We start from the raw sequence: 25,712 nt of genomic DNA on the forward strand, positions 1-25,712 counted from the left end.
ACGGTAACATTCGTTAATCGTTCAGTAAGTAATGTATATACTCTTTGTCATTCTCTTCTTGATACATTCTAACACTTTATCATAACCAATGGGTTTAACTAATGGGCACTTCTTCTTAATCTGAGAAAAAAATACATAGTTTATAATTAATTTGTAGCCTTGCTTTTTTAGAAGATGGAGGCAAAAAAACTTGTAAATGAGTTTCTGGGAGAGAAGACATCGTGAATAAAATAGCAGTGATAAGTTAAGGAAAAAAATAACCGTACTTGAAGATTTGCGGACTATTCACCAACGAACCGACAAACAATACTTTCTCTACGCAGAAGCTTTCTCTTCTACTCTACCTACAAATTCCTTAAGAGCACCCCAAATATACGATATTCATATCCGGTAAAAGAATTTAGGGGGTCAGGGGGTATACAGGTTATTAGAATTCTGTCAAACGATTATACAGTCAAACCTCGTTAAACCGAACTCAAAGGGTCCTTCAAAGTGAATTTGTCTCAACAGTAGCTCGTTTTATCCGAAAAACAATAGTGTTAGGTGTGTTAAGTGATTTTCAACAGAAGGACGAGAATCGCAAATGTAGTTCGCTTTAGCAGTAGTTTGTTATAATCGTGTTCGAATTAACGAGGCCCGACTGTACTAATGTTTAGTGATCTCAGCCTGAAAATTAAAAGTATTTTTAACTGCGAAAGTTCACCCGAGGTACTTTTAAAACAGCTAATTCTCAGAGCCAAAGTGAAAAAAGAAGATTTATCAGAATTTTTTTAATAATGAGTTAATAAACAAAAAAATTTAAATATTTTGTTTTTATTTTATAATAAGAAGATGAATACAATATTAATCAAGTAAATTCACCAAAAAAATATCACAAAATACCCAAAAATTAACTCATAATTGCAAAAACTCATTAAAGTCGCCATCTTGGATTGATGACATCATACAGGCCGTCTGACACAAATTCAAGCAAAACACCCGGTGAGGCATAGTTACACAGACCATAAGGAATCTATTAAAATTGGTCTCACAATTTCCTCACGAAATTTCCCACGGAATGTAGTATGCCCCCCTACTAAAAGCAGAATACTACTAAATTTGCGACGTAAGAACAGATGCCTGAGCTGCAGAATAATTCTGTTCAAATGTGAGAGCAGACATAGATAAAATTTAAAACTGTCTGAATTCAAATGAGTTCCTAAAAATTTTCTGCGAAAAAATGGCACTCCTCCCGTGTCTTATATCGCAATCAACAGAAAAAATGTAAAGTTGAAAGTAAGTAGAATACTTCTCAGCAATTAGAATGTTTAATCAATTAGTTTTACTCCTTTTTTTATATTATTAAATGGGAGCAACTCAAAATTGACGATCAAAATTTGTTGTTCATGGAAAAAAAAGTAATGCTACAGAAATGAGTTTAAAAAATATCGAAATATTCTGCAAACTGTGAAAATTTTTTGCAAATGGCATTTGCATGTTCATCTCTATTATCTGGGTCTATGTGAGAGGTAAACGCAGGCAAATTTTTTGCAGAAATTCTTCAGATTTCAGTGAAATTTCTGCAGATAATCTGCAGAACCTGCAGATTTCTTTAAATTAGAAGAAAATCTAAAATTCTCGGAAATTACGATAATTCGGCGGAAAGCTTGAGAAAAATGTTGAGTTCGATTAGTCATCTGTAGGAACTTTAGATTCACTTTGAACTTAAAGAAATCTGCAGAATTTGTGCAAAGTTCTATCTTGAGTTGGAAGATATTTGTAGAAATCGGCAGTTTCTGCAGATTTTCTGCAAAAATTTCATATTCTAAATCTGAAAAGATTCTGATCTTTCTTGCATTTTTGGTCCCCCTTTTCCTTATTTTTCCCCATCTTCATCCACTGCGATTTCCTCCATAAACATTTGTTTTGAAAACATGCCAACACTGAAACATGTCCATCGCAGAACATTGTGTGGCTTGATTGAGATTTCAATCCTTTTGCATCCTGAAATATTTCAATTATTTAGAAAGTTATAGATTTTTATTATTTGCTACCCTAACTGGACTCATTTTATTAATTATTTTTAGTAGTTTATATATTTATTAACATTAATTTCTCCTTCATGCCATGTAAAATTAACCAGGAAAACGTAGTTTGACATCTTGGTTTGGATTTTTTTAAAATTTTGTATCTTTGCTTTTTCCATGTATTTTAGAAAGCATATAAAATATTTTTGGAGAATCACAATCAATTTAGGTTCCACAGAAATGCACAGCAACAGTAAAAATTTAAAAACGGAAAAAAAAACTCCTGTATGAAACAATTACGATTTTGGCTCCTGATTTGTGGAAAAGGTCACGTTGGTTGATTGTGTATACAATGCTTGAAGTACTTGCAAAACAATTTTGGTCAAATGATTTTAAATTGAAGAACATCGTCAAGTATTCTGCTTTGGGGTCTTATCTCTATACAGTTATTAAGTCATGCAAGAAAAACTTACTTCTTTTCTTTCCGAAGGTGAAAGAGAAGCATCAGTAATCAAAATAGCTCTAGAAAGACTAAAAAGAAAAAAAGAAAAAATCAGACATAAACACTTTTCATCTTTAAAAACATATGATAAAAATTAACTTCACTAATACATACTCTGCAATGGGCAGGGAAACAGCAGTATCTGCAGAGATGAGTCTTCAAAATATTTGAAGAAACGTATTTTTGATTCTATACTTACAATCGAGTGACGTTGGAATTAAAAGTTTTTTCGTGCTTTTTTCCCTACGAAACCAACTAAGCAAGTAAGTACAAAAAAGCTAACAAATAAATAGCAAAACTGCAAAAAAAAAAAGAAAATTTTACAGTTACTGCCTTTTACCTGTGCACGGCAGTATTCATTACTGCATTTCATTTCAGGGATGGGCACTGGGCAGCTTTTACAACAATACAGGCTACTTCTAATTTTATTGAAGCATCAAGTCCACCAGATACTTTTTACAACAATTATAAGATAGTAATAAACTAGATAGTAATAAAATAAGATAGTAGAAACTTATTTGTAGAAACTTATGGTAAACAGTCTATGTCTAAAACTCGAAAATTAGAAGATACAATAAAAACTCGTTAAGACTTTTTTTCAGTTTTTAGCTCATTCTTCATCACTTGAGAAAGAATGTTTTTGAAAGTTGCAACTTTGGCATTGGTGTTCGATAAATGAGTTCTTCATTATTTTTGCAAACTACCTAAATAATAAAAGCATAAAATTTATATTGTGCATATGATAATGAGCAAAGGCAATCACTTTCAAATGAAATTACCGACTACTGGTTGATCATGACCCACTTGATGTCCACCCGTGCTGTATTTAGCGAGAATAAAAATTACTACAATCAAGTGCAACATGCACGTTATTAGCTATAAACTTAAAATGTTTTAATTAGCTTTTTCTTTGTGCAAAACTTTTCTGTCACAGAATAACTTGGCATTGAAAATATGGGCTTCAATTGTGTAGTTCGTGAATAATATAAAAAGGAATTAATTAGACTCTTTTGACTGTTTCTATACTTTTTTATGCTTGACTTTGGAAAAAATAATAAAATGCAAGAGCAAAAATTTAAATCTTATTAAGGAGGAAAAAACCCCTTGCATCTAAATGCTTACTTTTGTGGTACAGCTTCACACACAAATTCTGGTGGAGCATAGCTTGATTCCATTATTAGCCATCTAAAATTTTTGTAAAATGAAAATTTTATCAAAGATATTTTTATGATTATTTACATAAAAAGAAATTACTATTACAAAAAATCACGGTTGCAAAAAGTATTCAAATTTAAAAATGAGAAGAAGGAATATTAAAGAATCAAAGTTACATTAAAATGTATTAACCGTTTAACGCCGCCGAACTATTGACGGATGATCAAATTTGAGTAATTTTTTGAAATTATGTCTATTTATGTCTAGTAAATACAGAAATAAAATAAAATTTCCAGAAAAAAATTTTTTACTATGATTTTCAGTGTGTTCCATTTTTGGAACATTGGCATTTTGCATGAAGTTTTTTTTTTTTTCAGAGAATTTTTTTAAACTAAGAGGTTTTGAATGCGGTTTTTATCTTAGCATACTTTATTGCGGAAAAAATAATATTTTAAATTGCATTTGTGTACATATCAGAATTCAGAAAATCCAATACTGAAATATCTAATGCCCATCATATGAAAGGAAGCGTTGCAGGTGAAGTCGTTTGTCGCAATGGAAACATTTCTTAGTCGTATTTTTTTGCACACCGCGCAACGTCCTTGGGATGCAGATACAATATAATGTCCGTCAGACATTCTTGACCGTTTATGTAAATGACAACGAGGCCCTGGAGGACTTTCCACTCGTACTTTTTTTCTAAGGAGGTGAGTTATTTCTCTTCGGAACTCTAAATGCTTCATCTTGACTTCGTGTAAATCATAATGAAGTAACCAACTAGCTACAACTGAAATATTCAGCGCATTACTAAAAAGATTCCACCACCATTTTTTACTCCTCAAATGAGGTCTGTAGCTCCCTAAAAGTTTATCCAAGACGTCCACACCCCCCATTTCTTCATTGTATCTCTTGATAAGATGAGGTTGTGGCACATCTGTCTTGCATTTCTGCGCATTTGAGTAACATTTTACAGATGCAAGTGGCTCATGTGTGTAACAATTAGATGCTACTGTAACCACTGCATTATCTTTCCAGCTGCACATGTACACTGATCCATCAGATCGATAGTCAAAAATTTCCGCGATCTTCTTTAGAAAGGGCTTTTTTGGATTTCCGTGGACAATGGCCAGTTCGGTTTTCACGAATTGTTCCTGTTGCTCGTACACATTTTTTTTTTGATAGCTGAGAAATTAAGTCATATGATGTAAAAAAGTTATCAAAGTATACTTCATGCTTAGACGTGTCAGTCAAAACTGATAATAGATCATTTACAACTCTGGATCCTAATTGCACATCAGGGGATCCTTCTTTTTTGCCTGAATAAATCTCCATGGAATATGGGTATCCACTTGAAGAGCACAGCATCCAAATTTTGAAGCCGAATCTTGTTGGTTTTCATCTAATAAACATTTTACATGAATGCCGATCGTAGTAGGGAACCATAGATTCATCTATGCTTAATTTTTCATGAAATACACCAAATTGTTGAGGGTTTTTACACAATTCTTCGTAAATAAGGAAAACTTTTCTTAGTTTGTCATTTTGTTTTAATTCATGGTTGTCCATCAAATGAAAGTTGTTTTTTATTTTTCGAAAACAATTTTGAGGCATAACTCTTAGTACAATTGGCACAGATGTATCTTCTGCACTGCTCCAATACATATCTTCAGAAGGAACAGAATGGTACCCACTCAATAGCAACAAACCAAACAATTGTAGGATTTCATCTCTGTCAACATCTATTCTTCCTCAGTGATATTGCCTAGTTCATCAGGGGGTAATTGGCATATATCTACATCTGACAAATCCGAATCTGACAATGTCTCTAAATAAGCCACAGCTTGTTCTACAGCAAGAAATCTTGTAGACATTTTTTAACATTTATGAACAGTTGGTATACGTCAAACAGAATTTCGTTTCGCCCGAAAACAAAGCTAGCGAATTATTGAACTGCATTTAAAATATGAAGAATAAAACTCTCACTAATATTATTTTTTATTATTACGTGACAATGCAGCTGTCCTAGCAGGTGTGGATTCGGAGCCATATAGTCCGTCAAACAGAAGACTGTTATTATTTTCTTTGCTAACGAAACGAAACGTTATATCCTTTCAAAATATAAACTTACTTGGTTTTGCCAACATCTACATCAGAGTACATTCAAAATGAGAAAAAAAAAGAAACATATATTACGAAAAATGAAATTTCCCCTTGGAAATCGAACGATTTACTTCTTGGAAATTTGACTCCCTAAAAGCGCCAATGTTCCAAAATTGGAACATGCTATTTTGAAGGGGTACACCTTTCGGAAATATCATTGTACATTTCTACAAGCATTTTAAAATCATACATTGAAGTATTTTTCACAACTATAATAAATATCATCACATTTTCTGAAAAAACCAATTTTTGGTACATTTTATAAGAAAAAGTTGCAAAAAGCTAAAAAAACACTCATCTTTGAAAAATCGCAATAAATAATTGAAAACATATAAACAATCAAGCAGGAAATCAAAAAATACTTTGAAATAAGACTAAACTGTGTTAAAAAAAACTTGTTTATTTTAACGTTATTTCTTGGGAAAATTTTCACTTAAATATGATGTTCCATTTTTGGAACATTGGCGGGTAAACGGTTAAAAAAGACTTTAAATTGATTAACATATTGGTGTTTATAAAAACCATATACAAAACTTAACACCATGGTACTTATGAAAATATCCTGAAAAATTAATCTACTTTTACATTGGTTAAAACCTTACCAATTTCAAAGTACCTCACCAGAATTTTCTAAATACAAATTACAGAATTTAAAACAATATATTACTTATAATGTCTAACCACTTACTGGCAATTAATTCTTTGATTCATCGATATTATACCTGTGCATCGTTCATTCATTATTATTCCATCAACAGCTCTTTTGAGATAATACATGCCTTCATACACAGCACATAACCTACGAGAAAACACAATTATTTGCACCACTCATATCTCTTTGAATAAAAACCCAAATGATAGGCAAACTGATAAAAGAAGAAATACGATTGCATTCAAAATTTAACAAATAAAAATTGTTGATCAATTAGAAATTTTTTCTGAATAATAGAAATCCAGGAAGTGATTTATGAGAGAGCATTTGGGTACATGCACAGGACCTCCAGCTTGAAGCTATGTAACAGAAAATGTTTTGCACTTTTCTTAAAAACTAGCTTGATCAAAATTATGAAATGTAATGTAATGATTTTTTTCTTTTTTCTTTTTCTTTTTTTTTTTTTTTTTTTGACATTTTAAAGTTAAGTTTAATGAGTTTTTGATTTTGATTACTCAAGTTGACTTTCAAGTTAATTTATGCAAGTATTTTAAACTTTGCAATCCATATAATGTCAGTTGCTTTTATTTTATAAAATTTTATTTTTTCCTCAAATAATCTTTATAAGTAGTGCTTTTTGAAGTAAAAAAAACCTAACTATTGATAATTTGCAACACTATTAATGCTTTGTTAGGTATCCAATACAAATTCTTTGTTTCCTACTCAGATTTCATCATGACTATCAGCAACTCTATCAATTAAATATTATTAATAAGAAAGTTTACAATTTGCTGTCATCTAAAAACTGCCCAGGTCCCCAAGACCTGTAAATTTGTCCCAGAATACATCTTTTAAATTTTCTCTAGATAAATCAATTTTACAATTTCATTTGCTCAGCTATTAAATTTATTCAATTTACTTTTGTGAAAATTTATTTGGTTTAGACTAACTTTCAACTGGAAATTTGTGCTCATTGAAGAATGTATTGGCGAATTTAAAGCATAAAGTTTGAATGACAAGTATTTGAACGTCATGTTACTTCAGAAATTCATGTTTAATATTTGAAGGCAGAGACACAAACATATTAAACTAATACATATTAAAATTATACATAACATGACATATTTTTGTGCTTCAGTTTAAAATTTAATGGGAAAATATAAAAGAAAAAAACAATAAAGTAATTTAGGTTTATTGACCTGCAGAAGCATTGAGGCAGCTCAGCACTTCCATAGCATGTGCAGAGAAATGGGCTTTTTCCGTACCTTCCAAGTGATTGGAGGAATTTTTGAGTGGCTTTCAAACCCTAAAAACAAATTAAGCAAATTCAAAGCAAAAATAAGGTCATGAAAGAGAACTCATCATAAATTGGATTGCAAAATATTTTTTTAAGAATACCTTTAAGCCTATTGGTAGAGTTTAAAGTATCAAATTTAGCAATTGGATTTTGTAGTATAGCAATTTGAAAGATTTAGTGCAAATGGTCCAGCTATGAACAAACCACAATGCGAATTAAATCTCGGTGGATAAATTGCAATGAAGTTCCTATCCATCATTTTAACAGTTTTGTAATATAAAAGAATGGTTTTAATTATAGATTAACTTGTGTACAAGCAGTTACTCATAAGAAAACTTATGAAATCTGAGTGATATGCATAGAATGAAATCTCAGTAAGGAAATGGACAACTAACCATCCTTTTATTACGTGCAAAACACGTAATTCTGCTTCAGCCCTGGCTAATGGGCGGTAATTTACTGAACATCCTTTTATTGCCAGGATGCCAAGAAATGCAACTCCGGAAAACTTGGTATGATTCTTCATATCTTGTAGTTAGTTGCCAAAAAGATAAAAATAGTTTTATGAAGCATTTAATTTTTTTTTCTTTCACCCAGGTGGCTCTGGCTTTATTTTCAGTACAGGAAATTCAGACCTAGTAGCATCTTTTTAGGAGGGTGCTCAGTTCTAACCTTATTAAGCTAATGTTTCACGTGCTCTCGTTGCCCCTTTGAAGTTTTAACAAAATTTCATCACAAAAGTAAACTTTTTTTCAGAAGGTAAAGATTTGCACAAGCATGGTCTTGAAACAAAACTCCCTTGTTCCATTTGCACATTAGAATCTGATTTTAACATAAATTTGCATGTTTTAGCAGAGTAAAACTAAGCATTAAAAAGCTACTCATTCATAAAAAAAAAAAAAAAACACTATCAAAAAAAAAAAAAAATATATATATATATATATATATATATATATATATATATATATATATATATATATATATATATATATATATATATATATATTGGGGTTTTGTATGCATAAAATATACAAATAAAGTATAAAAAGCAACTTTTTTATTACAAAATTTCTATTAAAAGGGCCCTTTTAATTGAAAGAGATTCTTTTATTATAACTTTATAATAATTTTTTTAAAAACTTTATGTGCAATGCCATCTTTTGGTCTGAGGAAAATATTAAAACCACTTCTGCATCTGACAATCCTTGTGCTTTCTGCTAAATAGTTAGAAGCATGGAATTGAAATATTCAACATTCTAGTAGTAGCATATTTACAGGATCGGGGGCCCCTAGCATCGCATCTTTAAGGCCCTTTGTCTACCAATCATAGAAAACATTTATCATGTGTTTTTTTGTATCAACTTCGGGGATCTTTGCAATTGCAACATGCACGCCATGGTAAATCTGCCACTGCATTCTAATAGCTAGGCTTGCCAGACATCCCAGTTTGACCAGGACAGTCCCGGTTTTTAGGCAAAGTCCCGGTGTCCCGTCCGGTTTACTTCAGGTCCCGGAAAAAGACAAATTTGATTAGATGACCCAAAAAGTCTAAAAATAATTAACTGTAAAGGGTTATTTTGGATAATTACTTTGTCATTTGAAATAGACTTTGTAAAATCAAAATCGAATTTGCTTGTGAAAATTTCTACAACATTAAACCAAAAGATACTTTCTAAACAAAGTCCTAGCCAGTAAAAAATACATTTAAATATCATTCAAGTTTTTATTCCACATTCAATGTATTTCTTTAAACTGAAGTAACTAATAAATATTAACTTGAAAGAAATAAGCAGTTTAAATTCATCTGCTAGTGTCATTTATTTTTACCCCTGGTTTAGGCTCATAATTTCTTTTTCTTCTAACCCCTCTAAACCATGCTAAAAACCAGCCAGGGGTGTGTTCCCTTCAGGGGCGTTTGTAATCCGAAATTTCGAAAAAATGCCTTAAAAAAAAATGTTTCTTTTCAATAATTTTTGTTTGCATATGTCTCATTTTTAATGAGGCAGGAGGGGGGGGGGGGGTTGAGTTTCGCAGAGTTTCTGAAAATTTCACTGTGATCAAAATATTTACTTGAGTCCACTATCATCCATGGTTCCGTTTTGAATACTTGCGGCATGGGGAAGGAGGATATTTGGGTGTCCCGGTCGAACATGTCAGAAATCTGGCAAGCCTACTAATAGCAGCAACATTTTCAGCTGGTGTTGTAACCAGGGCTGCGGAGTCAGAGAAAATGATTATAACATTTTCTGGAATTTTGAAGCATTTGACTTCCACTCTTTCGCACAAAAATCAGTTAGGCTCCAACTCTGCAAAAAATGGCCAAGTTGCGAACTTTGAGGGAAAGGGCTTTTACTTAAGATAGAATCAACGGATCAAAATATAATAATTCCTTCACTTTACGATTTATCCTTAAAAATTATAGATGTTTTTTGTGAGCAAAAAAGATGTATTATAAATTAAACTATTGAAAAACGCCTGACCTGCAATGTATTACTTTTTTCATTCACCATTGCAATAGCATGCATAATGTAGTGCTCCACATTAGATGTTAGCTTCTTTGATTTGAGAAAATCAGAAAACAAGAGATCTTCAAATCCTGGAATTTGAGCAAAATAAATCTCAATTACATACACACACACGCAAGTACTTGAAATGTTACACAGAAGTTTCATTTAGCGAGAATGTACCTTGATATTCATCAATTTGTTCTTCAAATTTCAAACAAAATGTTAAAAACTTCATGAGCATTCTTTTTTCAACAACGCTAACAGTTTTTTTACTAAATACATCAGCTCTAGAACAAGGAACCTAAAATAAAAACAGTTAACGGGTCAGAAATCACGTTGATAAGAATAATACTAAGAAAAATAATTTAATTTAGAAACTGTTTAAAACATTTTTAATGAATGCAACATAAATAAACTGCTACATTTTCCTTTAAAATATAGAGCAATGGTGCCCAACCTAAACAGATCACGAAATGGACCTGGGTGGCCCAGTTTCGTTTAAATTCTGCAAATCGAAAAGCATGATTGATGACAATGTTACTGATAGAAGACAAAAGTTTTTGTCAGACCTCTTTTCATTCATAAGTCTCATTTCATTTACATTGGAAAAGGCGTTCCATCTAAAGCCAAACACATGTAGGCTGTAATCTGTAAGTTTTGTGGAACTAAACATTGTTGTTATTAATTTATTCAGAAATTGGTTTCTGAAAAAAATTCAACAAATAAAAGAATCATCAAGAACGATAAAAATAACTACTAGTTTTTAATCTTGTTTCCTGTTTCTGTATTTTCCAATGTCATTTGGGAAGTTTATAAATATTTTAAAACTACATACTGTTGGTTCTCTGTTTAACAACCCTCTATTTATGACTTTCTATATTTCAAGGTGATTTTTTAGGGTCCAGATATTCCACTGTAGTTTTAGAAGCATTCTATTTAAGGATGCAATCTACTTAAGAACAATTTTTTTGTGGTTCCTTGGAAGTCATTAAATAGAGCATCAAATGTATTTGTTCTGGTCTGCAAGAATCATTTTAATATGAGGTGTAACCCTTGGAGAGAAAAAAATTGGGCACCACTGATATACTGCCGTGCTAAGGGCAAAATGCACCTGAGTTCAAACTGAGAAATTGCATAGGTGGATTTAGGACTGAGTTCCTGGGGAAGGGGGGGGAGGGGGCAGATTTTTTTTTTTTTTTTTGAGCAATATTAGTTGTAATCAAGACTGGATTTATATAGACTTAATGTGGCCCTAAGCTGTTTCAGCTTTTTGGTACCTTTGTAGATTCGGACAACTTTTCTGTTGGTGGCAAAAAAGATCAAGGTGCCCCCTACCCCCCCGCTATGTTTTATACATATGGTACATGAAGGGAAATGTTGTCCTTTTTAAGGAGGGAATATACCCAATTAGATATACCAAATAGAATATACCCAATTTTAGGGGGTCCGGGAGTTTCTCTGCCGTAGGAATTTTTGTAAAATAGATATAAAATTCTGCATTTTGAAGCCTTATAAGGAGTAATTCGAATCATAAAGATCTCTGGAAAAAATAGCAAATTACTCTTTTGCCAATTATTATAACACACAATAAAAATGGTTTTCGGGTGGACAAATCAGTGGCAGCAGTGCTCATAGAGAAAAAGTGAGGGAGAAGATAAGATTATATATGCTATGTTATTTGCTTGCATCGGGCTGTCAGTTGAATTCAATTAGTTTTTGGTCACACCTTTAACCCACCCACAAATACAACAATGAATTAAATACAAAATGATCAATAGTAAAAAATGCTTTTAAAAAATGGTGCACAGATTTTGAATAGATAATAGGAGAGTACCATGCTGCCCATTTGGACAATTTATAATTTATACACTTGATAAGAAATTAAATTAAAACATCTTTTGCTTAGGAATTTCAAAGACCCATCTAATCCATTTCAAGGACTCGAGAACGATTGAAATTATTTAATTACAAGCAGTGCAGAAAACGGAAAGGTATAGAGGTGGTGTTTTTTTCCCCATGCTGAACAGATTAACAATATGTAGTAAAAGTAAGATAGAAGCAAGCAATACAAAAGAATTTCCAAAATACTGCACTGCATTTGGGATTAAATAAACAGCAAGATGTGAAACACGTGAGTCATAAAAATTTATCTCAAGTAAGTAATATGTTACAAAAGCTTGATAACCATGATTTTCCCATTTTTGATGCAGGATGAGGCAAGGAACTGAATTTAACATAATTCGGCATTTGTTTCTTTACTGTCGATTCCTTCCCATTTGTTATAAATGTTTAAATTTATGGTTTGTATCCGTACTTTTCTAAATTTTTCAAGCACTATAAAATTAAATTTATTTTTTCAAGTCTTTCTCCCTTTTTTTGGTAAGGTATAAATCATGAAATTTTCTGGAGTTGGGGGCCTTCAACAAAGTGGGTGCCCTAAGCTATATAGTTTGTTTAGTTTATAGGCAAATCCGCTTTTTTAAAATCTTTGTTTCAGTTTCTAATTTGTTGAAATAATCCTTGATTTAAGCGTTGCAGCTGAATACATAGTTCGTTCAGTCGATATTTTTACTTATATACTTGCCCTAATAGCTTTCAGTCATCATTTTCGCTTCTGAACTATTCAAAAAAGAAAAAAAATTATGATTTTTTTAAAAAAGATTTTGGAAGGTTTATTGTTACTATGTATAAAGTCCTCCCAAAACTGGAGGGGCATTGCCCCTTTCGCCCCCCCCCCCCCCATAAATCCGCCCATGAGAAATTGTGATTTAGAGTTTTTCGTCTCTATGTATTTGATTCAGACGCAACTTTTTCCGAAATTAAAAAAAAAAAAAACTTCCCGTTGACAAATGTCAATGAAACATTCTATTTAGGTAAAATATGTGATAAAGAACCACATGGTAAGCGTTGATAAAAATTCCAGACACAACTTTTGAGCTTTGCACGGCAGAATAGAGCATCAGTTATTTGATTACTAATCAACCAAAATATTGGTTAATCACAAATAATAATTCAAGTCAAAGTTATATGCTCTGTAGAAACTTACTCTAATGACTATTTTGAACTTGTCAAGCTATTGACAGTTTTCCGTCATGCGTAAGTAATGTGACAAAAAGTATATACAACTTTGTAAACAATACCAAACAGTTCAGTTGTATCAACAGAGACTGGAGATATTACCAGTCTCTAGACCTTATTTTGGGAAAATCAGTCTGGAATAGCCATAACCAAGCTGCAGATAAATAACCTCATGTAGAATGGAGTATTTCTTCACATTGTAGCAAAAAATAGTTTAGAACACCAATGTGAGGTCTGCAAACTTTGTTACCAATGTGAAGATACACTCAGCACTTATATGATGTTCTTTGCTCAGATCTTAATTATTTCTATTTCAGACTGATGCGCCCAAAATAAGAACAGAAATGCAGTCTCTGGATGCTGTAACTGAGCTGTCCTGTATTTTGCTGGGCTAAGCAATAAAGTTGTATCTGTAGCTGAGCTGGAAATGAGATATGACTGTTTAAAGTTTTATGCTTCCATATAATTGATTCAAGCACCACTTTTTCAGAGTTTTTTGAAAAATATTCCATTTACAAATGACCATAAAACATTCAATTTGATACACTAGCGGCTATGCAAGCAAATGTGAAAAAAAATAAAAAAACTAAATTATTTCGTAATTTAAAATTCTAGATTACGGTGTCAAATCCATTGAAATCCATACAGGGGTCAGCAGGTTGAAAATCACTGCATTAAAAGATAACGTAATTCAATCAAACTGTTACCTGTTCGATATGACCATTGATGTAGGTGAGAACTTTATTTACACACTGGAACTCAGCATACCGGGCAATGTTTGAAGATATCAGCAAATCAACCAGGGAGCCTCTTGAAAACATTATCTAAAAATAAAAAGTAAAAAATTATAAAAATTAGTTTTCTGTTTACAATAAACATTGTTAGAAATTTCATATAATTAAATCAATGATTTGAAATTATTACTAAAGGATTTGAAAAAAAATATTGTAACGGATCCGACGCGACTTCCACTTTCTTGAAATGAAGACACAGTTCTTGATAAAAACACAGGAGCTTTATTTACACTATGTACAGGAGAAATCGTTAACAACTGCTAAATTATTCATCAGCAATTAAGCAATTATCACACAACACCGTAAACTCAACGTTTACACATGTATTTACTTCCAAATACGAAAACAACACAGCGAAATGCCTTGCAATAAACAGAGCTAATCCGCTCTCAGTTCGAATTCTCAATCGAAACTCCCTTTTTATCCAGCGTAACGGCTTATATACACATCGAAAAGAGATTTCTCAAATATTCCCAAACGCTTCTGGAAAATAGTAGACCGTTATCAAATTTTATCAATGAACAAAAAAGAAATAGGGGGGTCGTATACTTTAGCCAAATGAAAAGGGGTTGTATATGCATTACGGGAAACTATTTACAGGTTACGTTACTACAATAATTACTATTTACAGAATTTGTAACAATATAAATCTAAATTTTCATATCCTTTCACTTTGAGAACAATACTACCATGGGAAAGGAAAAGGTAGCAAATGCACAAATGAGGTTATGAGATATTTGAAGAAACAAGTTTTTTTTTTTTGGATTCCATACAAACAATACGGAAATGTTGGAGTTTGACATTTTTTTCAAGCTTTATTTTCAGCTGAGCCCAAATAAACAAGCTTGTACAATAAAGCTAAAGTACAATAGGTAAGAAAAATGCAAGAAAAAAAAGAAAAAGAAAAAACAAAGAGAGAGAGTTTCGCAGTTACTGCTTCACTTTTCCATGGCAGAATATAAGGGGACCATAATGCTAAAACTAATTGTGTTTATATGTCGTTTGTAGAAAGTGTTTATTTATTTATTTATTTTTTAATCATCATGGCACACATGATAACTTTAGAAATCTCGAAAAATCTTTAAGTTTTATTAACAAAGACATAAAGAATTTTAATAAACTCCACTAACTGCGCACAACTTCTTTGTATGCTCAATGTTTTAAGCCTTTTCTTTTTTTTTCTTCAAATTGTTACTTCATTTCCATGCATTAATTTTTTATTATTGGAAAAGATTACGTGCAGAAAAACTTTTTTTAAAGATGCAACAACTAAATAAATTGGTTGATTTTAAAACAAGTAACAGTCAAACCCCATTGGTTCATTATTCTAAAACGTATGAAATACCCAATAGTATGTTACTTTAAAATAGGCATGTCAAGGACACCTTTTCTGCTTTCTCACCATGGAAACAATAAGAGAGATAATAGCGCCACTTTTTATGCATTACAGCTGAGGAGCCTCATTGAAATAAAGGTACAGCACTTGATATACAGCATGTGATAGCACTTGAAATTTCAAAATTCACATGTTTTACTTTTTTTAATTTATTTTATTTATTTATTTATTTTTTTCAAAATTAAAGATAACAACTGCTTTTTGTAATTATTACAATATGGTTCTCATACCAATTTGAAAACTTTTTTTTCTCAAACATTTTAAAAAACATTTACACATTTCATAATTTGTTATGTCTTTTAACATTTTTTTAAATTTCAAAATGCATTTTTGCCAATGAATCTAAATAAATTTGATTGAAATCTTACTATTATTAATATTATAACTAGAAGACTAAAATGGAGCAAACAATGATTTTATGTGTTGCAGAAGCAATGTGGGGAAATAGTTCATAGGGGCCATTACAACCAGAATGAGGGGAAGGTGGGGAGTGGGAAAGTAATCAAGGCCTTGACATGCCAATTTTAAATACACAGACTACAAAACTATTAAAAGGTATGCAGGCATGTTGTAGATTTAAAAAAAAAGCAAAATAAAGGAAACATATTTAATTTACTTTAGGTGCCAAGTCGATGTTGAACTTTCTCCTATTTTCCAAGAAGTTACTCAAAGTCCATTCTTGCTGCACCGCAATGCTCTGGTCTTGACTCGTTGCATTGTTTTCCAAAGCAACATTGTTGGAAGGCAGATCACTCTCATTGTTGTTTTCAGAGGGACTTAAATCCATCTCTTCAGAACTTGATGCTAAAGAAACATTAAATAACAAAAACTGATTTCTTTAAATAATGTTACTTATGCAAATATACAGGATAAGTCTGAATTGTGTTCACAAAGCAAGAGGAGTAATGTAAAATGTAACAGAATTAGTACTAATGGGTTACATATGGGTCATTCTTCAAAAAGTAACTTTACTATCACACGCCTTTTACAGTAAAAGCTTTAAGGAACAATTCATTTAACAATGATTTTTAATTTCATCAAAAATATATCTATTTATACCTGCCAACAATTTTTTAATAATAATTTTTATTTTAGTATATTTTTGGTTCACATGTGAAATCTCACTTCTGTGGCATGACACACACCTTGTCTGACTGTTTTTGTTGCTTAATAACTTGTTTAATTAAAAGTATATACTTATTTATTTATTATTCCTTTCACAAGTGTCTCAAATACTAATTGTTTACGTATATTTAACTTTTTAATATTGTGTTTCAGTTTGTTTTAGTAAGACAAGGAGTCATGTCATACAGTAAATTCTCACCTCCAGTACCTAAACACAAAATGCTATTCCTCATTAATACATGGCAGTAATGACATCAAATTTTATTTACCATGATATAAGGGTGCCTCCTTGTTTATTTAGCAGACATAAAGAAGTTGTGAGATTTTTGCCGAAACATAAGAAGGTAGATTTTACTTTAAAAACTTAGTGCGGTTATTCTGACTTCTCACCTCCGTGAACTTGAATTCCAGGGATGTAAATTAATGTAAAAAAAGAAGTGAACATGTTTTCATATGCTTAATATGTGCAGACATGTGCAGTAGCAATGAAGAAAAACAATTTTTCCCTGTAAAATATATCTATTAGGCTATATTAATTGAAAATTTCTCACTTCCGTGAATCTAACCTCCATGACGGACCTTATTAATGTCATTATTTCTGAGGTGAAAATAAATGATGGAGGGGAAATACATCAATAATAGGCATTCTACCAAAATTAGAAATTGCCAGTATATCCTCAAATTTATTAAATACTATTTTTTAACATACATTTGAAACTACTAATTAAGCTGTACTTTAATTAAGATAGCTTAATAATATGTTCCCACTAATCACTAAAATAGCTAATTGTTTGCACAATTAACAAAATTACTGCTTTGATATTAAATTGGTCTGGATTTTTAAATATTAAAATTTTCTTTTTTTTGTATTTCCGTAAACAAGGCATTTTTTTCTTTATTTATGAGTAAAATAATTGGAACTTAGCTGGGCCATTGTTTATAGTTACTTTTAGTAAGTAACACTTTCATGTAAAAATTAAAAAAAAAAAAAAGTTTCGAAATTGAAAAATATTTGAATTCAAAAGTTACATTTTCTGGAGAATGATCCATATACACTTGCCCGAAGTTTTACTTTGACTGAGACAGTCTCAATTTTCAGACAAATTTCCGGCGTCCTGACTGGTTTACTTAAGGTCCTGGTAAAAGATAAATTTGATTACAAAAGACCAAAAAATGTCTAAAAATATTTAACTGGGAAGTATTGTTTAAAATAGTTACTTTGTTATTGGTAACATTGGCATGCAAACTTAATATTGGATTAGCATGTGAAGATTTTTGCAACAAGATTAAAACCAATAAAGACTTTCTAAAAAAAGTCTCAGACAGTGAAAAATACATGCAAATATTGTTCTAATTTTTTCTTCTCATTCAAAGAGTTTTTTCTTACTTAAGTAACTTATAGATATTAACGTGCAAGAAATAAAATGTTTCAGTTTATCTGCTTGTGTCATTTATTACTGCCTTTAGTTTAGGTTTATAATTAGTAGCAATTTATTTATAGCCTTGAGACTAAACTACCCTCTAAAACAAGCCAAGCGTGTGCACCCTTGAATACTCGCAACACAGAAAGGGGGGGGGGGCAATACTCCTCATTCATGCGAGTGGCTTTATCCAAATATTTCAACTAAAAATGCATCAGAAAAATAAAAGAAGGCAAGGAACAAAAATAAGGGGAAATCTTCAAAGTTATTTAAGGAAACATTCCATAATACAGTCAGTACACTTAAAAAGCAATTTTCATAAGAGAAAGAAGTTAAATAACAGCATACATTTGTAATTAATGTCAACCAGAATAAACTTACGAGTACTGGTCACAGATGGGTTGTTTGAAGAAATTGGTTCTGACTGGCTATCCCCAGAAGCTGAAACCTCATTATCAGCTGAGTCAACTTGAATGGAAATACCAGTATTATTTTGACTATCCAAGGTTTCAGTTTGTTGCAAAACTGCTGGTTCAGAAGAATCACTGGAAAATTTTAAATGTTTAGAATAATAACACTGCTTCAAATAACCATATTCAAATAAAAAATAAAATCATCAAAACAAAAATAATAATAATGATAATTTTACATATTTATATTTAATCGAAACATTTGTTGCTCTAAAGTTGAAAAGTGGCAAAAAAAAAAAAAAACTAACAGTACACCCTAAAAATATTTCACTGCTTAGAACAGAGGTTCCCAAACTTCAGACCTCTGCGTACCCCCCCCCCCTTCCCCAGGCATGCAAAAATGTTAAATCTATTTTTTGCTACAGTTAAATATATATTTTTTAAATTTTTTTACGCTTTATTCCCTTTAAACTTATTTATTCATTGTTCTGTATATTTTTCAGAACCCTCGTCTGGTTTTCATTTTTTGCATTATTATTTTCAGTTATGGAAGCAAAATTCTGTTTGAAATTCAATTAGGAATAAAAATATCATCACCAAATTTCTACAACATATTATGAATAAAAATTAACTTTTGAAATTAGTGAACAAAACATTAATATGTTCTCAATAATGTCTCCTAAAAAGGTTCCAGATTTTTTCTGAAAGTAGGGGCTTGACTTACCCGTTTTCGATTTTTCCCGATTTTCCTTCTAAAAGTAGGAGGTTAACATTTTTCGTGAGATTGACTAATACGCGAGTATATACGGTAATGTGTAGTGTGTTTACTTCCGGGGGGGGGGGGGCTGCTGCGTCCTGCATGTACTTGCAAGAACTTTTTTTCCTCATAAATGTGCTTTCTTTTTGAATTAAAATATCGTTATTCGTCCTTCAATCTCAATTATTTTTGACGTTGTTACCTGGATACAAGGGCGCCCATACCTAAAATTTTAAAGGGGGGGGGGGGGCTCAAAAAATTTCCCCATGGTTCAGCAGAATATTTTCCCCATGGAAACTGATTTCAGTACAGATTAGAGATATTAAAATTTGACATTTTTTATAACTTTTTTATTAATGGCTGGAAAAGAAATTTTTATACATAATTGTAAAGAAAAAAGCACTAAAAGCAAGAAAATTCTCACTTCAAAGGGGGGCTCAAGCCCCCCTTGCCTCCCAATTTGGGCGCCCTTGCCTGGATAGCACCACAGACTACCTAGCATGGAGTCGAGGACCCCCAAAGGTCCACGGACCACAGTTTGGGAAACTCTGGCTTAGAAGACATAGATTAAAAAATATACATACCAGATATAAGACTTGACATTAGCATTGGATATTGATTTTGACTTTAATGGGCATAAAACTAAATGTTCCCCTTCATTTAGATGAGAATTCAAAGACTCTGTGTCTCTTTGTGTTTCGTTATTTTCTGTATTGTCCTAAAAGAATGATTAAAAAAGCAATTCTGAAATGATTCAAATCAACTCTTCAATAAAAGCTAAAAGTAATAACATCTTTTTAAAAATGTTCTAAATTTTAAATAATGAATGATAATTGTTTTATCACATATTTAAAGATTCACATATAAAAGGTCTTAGTGATAAAATATAAAGTTAATGAAGCCGTTATGCAGTCAATATGCAAAATAGTCATACAAATTATAAAAGTTATAAAGTTAATTAGAAATGACACATTTGATTTACGTTTAGAAAACTTTTAATTGCCAGTTTAGGCCAATTTAGTAAATGCTTAGACTCAGATAAGTTATGACTTTTTGAATTATACAAATATCAACAACTAAGGCAATCACTTCTATTTCATTAGCATGCAAATTAAATTTAGTAGGTACAGTATGCTCTCGATATCACAAAGTCGAATGGACGGTAAACAAATCGGAGATATCGAGTTTTGAGATAACAGGGTCATAATCATAATAAAATAATATTCTAAAAATTAGTCACGACACTTACAAATAAGTGGAACACGTAATGAAAGTTGAAAAAAATCTCAATACAATAACAAAATTTTTAGTTTCAAAATGAATCAAAACTAATAGAGAAAAAAGAATACAAAAGAACTCTCTAGTGAAGTAGCAAAATGTAGTGATTTACTATGACTAAAATTATCAAAGCTTTGGATAATCAAGTTGCAAAATGGTTTCAAATGAGTTTCGAGCGCCCCGGAACAAAAGAAGTTGGACAAAAGATTGCACCATTCCCTATGTCTCTCTAAAGGGGTTTTCCTGTTCATTGGCCCTTTTTACGAAGGTGGAAATAGGGTCAAAAGGTCCAACAAAATGGCGTGAAAAGGAAGCAAAAAGTTTTATGTTGGTTTTTTGAGCTTCTCAGGACTTACATTTTCAGTCCTACATTTTTTTTACACCCCTGGGCTCTAGAATAAAAGTGAAAGTAGATAAGCTTCTCCAATCATTCTTAACCCCTGAGAAAAATAATGAAGGGTATGAAACATTTTTGGAAACATTCCTCAAGTTGCTTCGAGACAATAAACTGCAGTTTTTCAGGAAAAATTACATTCGACTTCGAAAAATATTCAACATAACAAGGTTTTGATTAAAAACTCTTTGACATAAGAATGAAAAATAACAGACAGATAAATAAGCAAAATGAAGGGGAAAAATAATTTTTTGTCACTTTTTTTGAGATATTGAAGTTCCAGATATTGAGAGTATACCAGGGTTCGAAAACTATATTGCCCGACATGCCTGGGGCATGTAAAAATTCCGATCAGGTATGAATTTTTTACCTTTAAATGCTGGGCATGTGCATGTAATTATTTCAATTTAATCAAGCATTGGTAATTTTAACGATGACCTTTTATGTACTATTTACTTATTTATTTAAACTTTTTTTTAATGTTTTATTTTGAAAAAATTCTTCATTCAGATATAAAGTTGTTAAATATAGTTTTTGTCTGATTAATGCCATACGACAAATTTAAATAAAACATTAATAAACATAAATAATAAAATTTTATTTGGGCATGTATTTTTTAGAGAAACATGACTGGCAGGGCATGTAAAATTTTAAGGATTTTTCTTGCCCTGGAGTATACTGTATTGATTTTTTTAAACGGAAATTTGAAAATTAATTTATACCATACAAGCCTCATTACCTTTATTTCTTCAATCCACTCCAAGAATTTGTCAAAACTAAAGCTGGCCCACTCTCCACCATAATATCCATTTCTGAAAAAAAAAAAAAAAAACAATTCAAGTTACTGGTTATAGACACCAAGTGTTGGTGACTTTTTACGAGGCAACACCAATACCAACGCCATGCCAGTGACATTGGGCAATGTTTTTGGATGTATATAACCAATTTTCTTATTTTTGTAGTCCAAAGAAAAATTTTAATCAATACAACTAATTGCCATATTATTATTCATCAGATAATATTGCTTTTATGCTTAATAAAGTACTAAATTTGTTTAAAAATAAACAAAATGAGTTCATCATAATAAATGATAAAAAGTAATAAATAAAGTACTTAAATACACCGCCAGCTCAAGTCATTCCATCCAAGGACTGCAGTTTTGTGCTTTTTAGCACTGATCAGCCCGGAATAGGAACTACCTGAGCTGGAGGCAAAAATCCTCTTAAGAGAGCCAAGAGTGCCAAACAAACTGGTAGCTAATGTAGAATTAGCACACCAGATGAGTGAACGTATCTGGTGAGCTAATTCTACATTAGCTACCAGTTTGTTTGGCTCTCTTGGCTCCCTTAAGGGGATTTTTGCCGCCAGTTCAGGTAGTTCCTATTCCAAGCTGATGAGTGCTAAAAACAGTGGCGCCGACTCCATGGGGCTTGAGGGGGCCCGAGCCCCCTCAAAAATATTTTTGAGGGGGCAGAGCCCCCCCCCCAATAAATCAAGAAAATTATAAGTTACATTATGCTTTCTAAACTCATAAATTTATCTTTCATTTTCCTTGTTTGAAGATAGTTTACCTTGTAAAATATATTCAGTAATGAGTTAAAACAAATAATTATTACGGTTGTGTAAGCAGGTTAACTGAAAACGAGTGGTGCGAATGATGATAGTGTTACAGTGCTGCGAGTACTGTAAAAATTTGTCCCAGTGCGCGAACTTACGGGTCAAGTCTGTTGCCGGTGGGCAGCGCTGCGGCGCGCTCACCTAAGTGTTGCTGATCTGGAAAAATATATATGAGAGTTTGATTTGTATATAAAATGGGAGACGTGATAGTTTTGAATACTTTTGGGAATCGTGTTTAAAAGAAAACCTTCACAAAATGTTGATCCTTCCCTTCCTCGGAATCGACGTGTACCAAAGAAGTATGAAAACAATGAAGGCAGCTCACCGCACACTTTCAAAAGCCCAAAGGAAAACATTTGACTCGCGCTACTTATGCGAAATAGCTGTAACACGATTTTTTCTCCAGTATTCAGACCTAACGCGAATTCCTCACCGCAACACGAAAATTCTCGGAAGGGAATCGTGGTGTGTTCGTATCAGCTTTGTTATTGGTTACTAAAAATTTTTTTTTCATGAATGGATCTTTATCCTTTTAGCATCGCTGAGAGTAGAAGTTCCCTTTTCATTTTAAATGCGAAAGTTAATGAAATATAATGACACCTAAGAGCGCTGTTTCATCTAAAGTTTGTGAAGATAAAAAGAGAAAGTTTCATGACAATTAAAGAAAAGCTAGAGCTTCTTGAAAAGCTGATGGTCAACTAAAAAATGCGTTGAAGGTAGCACGAGCATTAGGTATGAGTGATTCTTCCGTACATACAATTACAAGTCAAGAAAAGGAAATCCGTAAAAATTCACCGAGTAGTGTCTTGCAAAAATTTATGAAAATGGAAACTGCTCATGTATTGTGTACGAATATCATTAATTGATCGACTGTACAGTACAACTAAAGATGCATTTGCTTTTCTTACTATATACTGTGTCTACCGTATACCGGTTTATTTTTGCTTTCTTTCCCATTAATCATTGATTTTGTACATCGTAGCAGTATTTTATGTTGAATAAAATGCATGGGCGGATTTATGGGGGGTCAGAGGGGGGCAATGCCCCCCCAGTTTTGGGAGGACTTTATGTAGTAACAACACATCTTCCAAAAATTAAAAAAAAAAATCATTATTTTTTTGTTTTTGCACAGTACAGAAGAGCATGGGTGGATTTATAGGGGGGAGGGGTCAAAGGGGACAATGCTCCCCAGTTTTGGGAGGAGTTTATATAGTAACAACTTATCTTCCAAAATCTTATAACAAAAAAAATCATGATTTTTTCTTTTTTGAATAAGAAATTAAAGTTTATTTTTTCTTTTAAACTTAAAATAGCCGTTTCTTACAAAGTTTGAACAATACTGTACAAGTGTATAATCTACTACTCAATTTCAGAGGCTGGAAAGTGCAAATTATTGATAGGTTCTAAAATCCCTGAAAAGAATTGGCGCAGTATAGCCTACAAGGGCTCTTGAACCAAAAACCCAATCAAACCAACCAAACCTTGAAAATAATTAGACAAGTCTTTGAAACTCCTAAGCAAAGTGTGCTTCAATTTTATTTCTTATCAAGTGTATGAATTAAGAATTGTTCAAATGGGTAGTATGTTACTCTCTTGATACCTATTCTCTAAATCTGTGCACCATTTCTTTTAAAGTATTAACTTGCATCACAAAGCACTTTTAAAGCGTAAAACTTTAAAAAAAAATATTTGCCTATTATTTCCAATTAACCCTTATAAGACTTCAAAATGCAGAATTTTATATCTATTTTAGATCATTTCCTCCGGGGGAGTAACCCCCGGGTCCCCTAAAACTGGAGATATTCTATATCTCACTTAAAAGAGAGCACTGCGTTACTCTTTTCATACCAGCCCCCTCTCTTTTAAGGTCAATTTAAAAATGACAGCATGATTACACACAGTAATGAAAACGACACATAAAAAAAAAAAAGAATGGCCTTACGCATCACAGAAAACAGACAAAAACATGGGAGGGGGGAGGGCAATTAAAAATGTTTCTCAAAAAAAAAAAAAAATCCTGCCCCCCCAGGAACTCAGTCCTAAATCCGCCTATGATAAAACGTTTTTTTTTAAATACAAGTAAACATTCAGTTCTTTATGTAAGAGACAGTAATGTACAGTTAGTTAAGAGATGGTTTTTAACAGTTTGAGGGGGTGCTTACAAGTGTCTAAAATAATTGGGTACGTTTATAAAAAATTTTACACATACCCTTTTCCACAACGCGAAAATTCAACCTACGTGAGAGGTCTTGGAATGCATCCCTTGCGTAAGACGGGAGTTGACTGTACTACAAGGCAATATACATTGAGGTTTGTAAAATGGTGCAATTTTGCATTATTGGGCGATTTACATCAACTGGACGCACACAGGTCATTGCAGTTGAACAAGAGTGCTTGCTTTTATTAAACAGAGGTGAAAGAGAAGAGAACATTTTGAAAAATCAACTGAGTTTTTCAAAAATGACCTAGACATTGAGAGACTGCGTTTACACTTGAATATGTTAGCCGATGTCACTATTGTAAAAACAACTGGTCTTAAAAAGCATGCGTAATTTAAATTTCCTTTTTACAAAAATACTGTGTGTGTTTGCATTTATTTCTTCCGTTTCTCGAAGCCAAAAAATATGTGTCGGGTTTGTCGAGTTTTCGAGGTTCTAATGTTGATTATATGATTTTAAAAAAACTTTAAAACTCACTATTTTTCATCTCAAATTTAGAAAATTTCCTGCGACATGCCCCCTTTCCCCCGATATTTTTTAAGTGGGCGTCTCTGGCAGTGCCCTTCAATGCAAGTCAAGCGCCCTACCTTTTCCATGCCTAGCTACGGCACTGCATGACTCCCCATAAAATAGAACAAAAAAATGTCTCTTACTAAGACAAGTGACATGATCTAGTTGAACCAGAAAAATTTGTATACCAATTTTTGGATTGTTTTACTTTGAAAATGCCTTGACACATACTGTTTGTTTTTTAAATTATACACACCAGAAAATATGTAAATTGGCATTTTCAAGGCACAACAATCGACCTTTATTTGGGGGGGGGACCTCCATGGGATTACATAACCCCCTTAACCCCCGGTGATGACTGGGCCAGCCCCCCCCCCCCCCCAATGATTTTTGCAAGTCGGCGCCCCTGGCTAAAAAGCACAAAACTGCAGTCC

The 25,712-nt window shown here is 32.2% G+C and overlaps 1 protein-coding gene across 1 annotated transcript in view; it reads right to left on the reverse strand.

Annotated features, from left to right (window-relative positions):
- LOC129223284 (rab proteins geranylgeranyltransferase component A 2-like) overlaps nucleotides 1-25,712 on the reverse strand; it is a 44,580-nt gene that overhangs the window by 10,472 nt on the left and 8,396 nt on the right. The window contains exons 3-13 of the mRNA XM_054857850.1: nucleotides 21,672-21,744; nucleotides 19,845-19,978; nucleotides 18,475-18,638; nucleotides 16,164-16,351; nucleotides 14,065-14,181; nucleotides 10,460-10,580; nucleotides 10,253-10,368; nucleotides 7,675-7,781; nucleotides 6,512-6,622; nucleotides 3,631-3,693; nucleotides 2,480-2,537 (exon numbers count right to left, since the gene is read on the reverse strand). Coding sequence (XP_054713825.1) covers nucleotides 2,480-2,537; nucleotides 3,631-3,693; nucleotides 6,512-6,622; nucleotides 7,675-7,781; nucleotides 10,253-10,368; nucleotides 10,460-10,580; nucleotides 14,065-14,181; nucleotides 16,164-16,351; nucleotides 18,475-18,638; nucleotides 19,845-19,978; nucleotides 21,672-21,744 — 1,252 coding nt within the window. The remainder of the gene's footprint in view (nucleotides 1-2,479; nucleotides 2,538-3,630; nucleotides 3,694-6,511; nucleotides 6,623-7,674; nucleotides 7,782-10,252; nucleotides 10,369-10,459; nucleotides 10,581-14,064; nucleotides 14,182-16,163; nucleotides 16,352-18,474; nucleotides 18,639-19,844; nucleotides 19,979-21,671; nucleotides 21,745-25,712) is intronic.

This window comes from Uloborus diversus, chromosome 5 (genome assembly GCF_026930045.1).
Source record: "Uloborus diversus isolate 005 chromosome 5, Udiv.v.3.1, whole genome shotgun sequence".
Lineage (NCBI taxonomy): Eukaryota > Metazoa > Arthropoda > Arachnida > Araneae > Uloboridae > Uloborus > Uloborus diversus.